A 1,958-nucleotide genomic window follows, 5' to 3' on the forward strand; every position below is an offset into this window, starting at 1 on the left:
CCCCCGCACATACATACACACCACTACCCATGGACCCTGCACATCCATACACACCACAACACATGGGCCCTGCTCATTCATACACTGCTCAGCCCATGGCCCCTGTACCTCCATCCTCCTACAGATGACTACTAGAAGAGGAACACTCCGATGAGGAAGACGTTGACCTTTTGTCATTGTCATAGACAAAGTGATACCAAGTTTACATTTTGTAATATTATTATTTTTGTTCAAAACCTGCCTACTGTTTAAGCACTTCATTCTTTCTCAACCGCTGGGCAGAGGCCCACGTTCAGTTCTGTTAGACATGTTTGCCCTGGAGTGAAAAAACTTGAATATGACACTTTATGAATATGGCACTTTATTATTCATGGGATCTTTTTTTTATTGTTGTTGTCTATTGCAATAAAAGTCAAAATAAAGAACAAGTTTGCAGCCTAGCAAATGTTGAAACACACATGATATTAAACACTGATCATGTGGACTAAACAAGTGGACTAATAACTAAAGGAAAACAAGTGGCTTGTTAGTTCAATCAAAAAAGTCCTTTTAACAATGCTGTGCTGAATACACAATAGGTATACTGATCTGCATAAATCACGGTGTCCTCATGGATCCAGTGCTCACCTTGCTGTAAAGAACATACAGCCAGTAGCCACCTTAGTCACTGTCCAGTGTCCACACGTGCAGTCTAGTCCATTGGCCATTAAGGATCAAGGTATTTCGTGAGGATTCTCCTCACTCTCTTTCCTCTCACCTCATTACTGTCAGTCAGATATGTGTTTGCCTGGGTGGGAGGCTGCAGATCCCTGTCACACTGTATGGCTTCCTGCTCAACTTGGTGATCCACAGTGTCGTTACAGGCCTCACAGTAGTTGTGAAGGACAAAGCAGGCATAAATAACATTAGGCAGATCGAGGAGGTTTATGTCCATGGGACGCCTCAGGGCTGCAAACCTGGCCTTGAGCCGACCAAATGAGCATTCAATTACCATACGGGCCCTACACAAACTGAGTCCAAAGTATTGTTCTGATGGGGTAGAGCCTCCACCTGAGTACTCTTTCATAAGGTAAGGGAGAAGGGGGTAAGCAGGGTCCCCCAAGAGAAAGATAGGTATTGGCTCCTCTTCCTCCACTATCTGCCTTTCAAGTGAAGGTATCTTCCCAGTCTTGAGGTACGTGTTCACTTTCGAATTGGCGAAGACACGCGCATCGTGAACACTTCCAGGCCATTTTATGACCACATCCATGAATCTGTAAGGCAAGCAAACAGCATATTTTAACTCAAAGTGCTTTACCATCTTTAATGACAATAGAGGAACATACATGGGATAGCCTTTAGAAAGAGCACAAGAGAGTTCAAAAACTTTGATTAGGCATACCTGTATTTGTGGTCGCACACAGCTTGGACGTTCAGGGAGAACCTGTGTTTCCTGTTTATGTAATCCATGGCGTTGACGGCTGGCTGTTTTATGTCAATATGTGTCCCGTCTACCGCTCCCAAACATTGGGGCATTCCATGATCTCGCAGAAATCCGGATACGAGTTCCTCTGTCTCGGGCACAGTAAAAGGCAACTGGATATATTTCGGACCGAGGTGGACCGTTATGGCTTTGCACGTTTGTCTTACGATGACCGACACAGTCGGACGTGATAAGCCAAATGCGTTCGCTGTCTTCCTTAGACGTCCCTCGTCACTTAAATAATATAAAGTGCACGCTACCTTTTTCAGGACCCCCACAGGTGCTCTCATATTAGTTATTTCGCCCTCTATGTATGGGCGAAGTTCCTCACTCAAGGCGACAAGCGAATCTTTGGACATGCGAAAGTTTTCTCGCCATGCTCTGTCGTCAACTTCGCCTTGAACAAAGTTGTCCCACCATAGACTGGTTCTCCCGGGTCTTATCCACACCTGTCTGGTTCGCCTCCGACGAATTGGAGCATCCAACAATTGCCGTA

At 45.3% G+C, this 1,958-nt stretch overlaps 1 protein-coding gene across 1 annotated transcript in view; it reads left to right on the plus strand.

The window, feature by feature from the left end:
• Window positions 1-1,479: 1,479 nt before the first annotated feature.
• hlcs (holocarboxylase synthetase (biotin-(proprionyl-CoA-carboxylase (ATP-hydrolysing)) ligase)) overlaps window positions 1,480-1,958 on the plus strand; it is a 15,540-nt gene continuing 15,061 nt past the window's right edge. Inside the window, exon 1 of the mRNA XM_035666063.1 lies at window positions 1,480-1,618. Coding sequence (XP_035521956.1) covers window positions 1,480-1,618 — 139 coding nt within the window. The remainder of the gene's footprint in view (window positions 1,619-1,958) is intronic.

Source organism: Morone saxatilis, unplaced genomic scaffold (genome assembly GCF_004916995.1).
Source record: "Morone saxatilis isolate NCDOM2014 unplaced genomic scaffold, NCSU_SB_2.0 Contig20, whole genome shotgun sequence".
Lineage (NCBI taxonomy): Eukaryota > Metazoa > Chordata > Actinopteri > Moronidae > Morone > Morone saxatilis.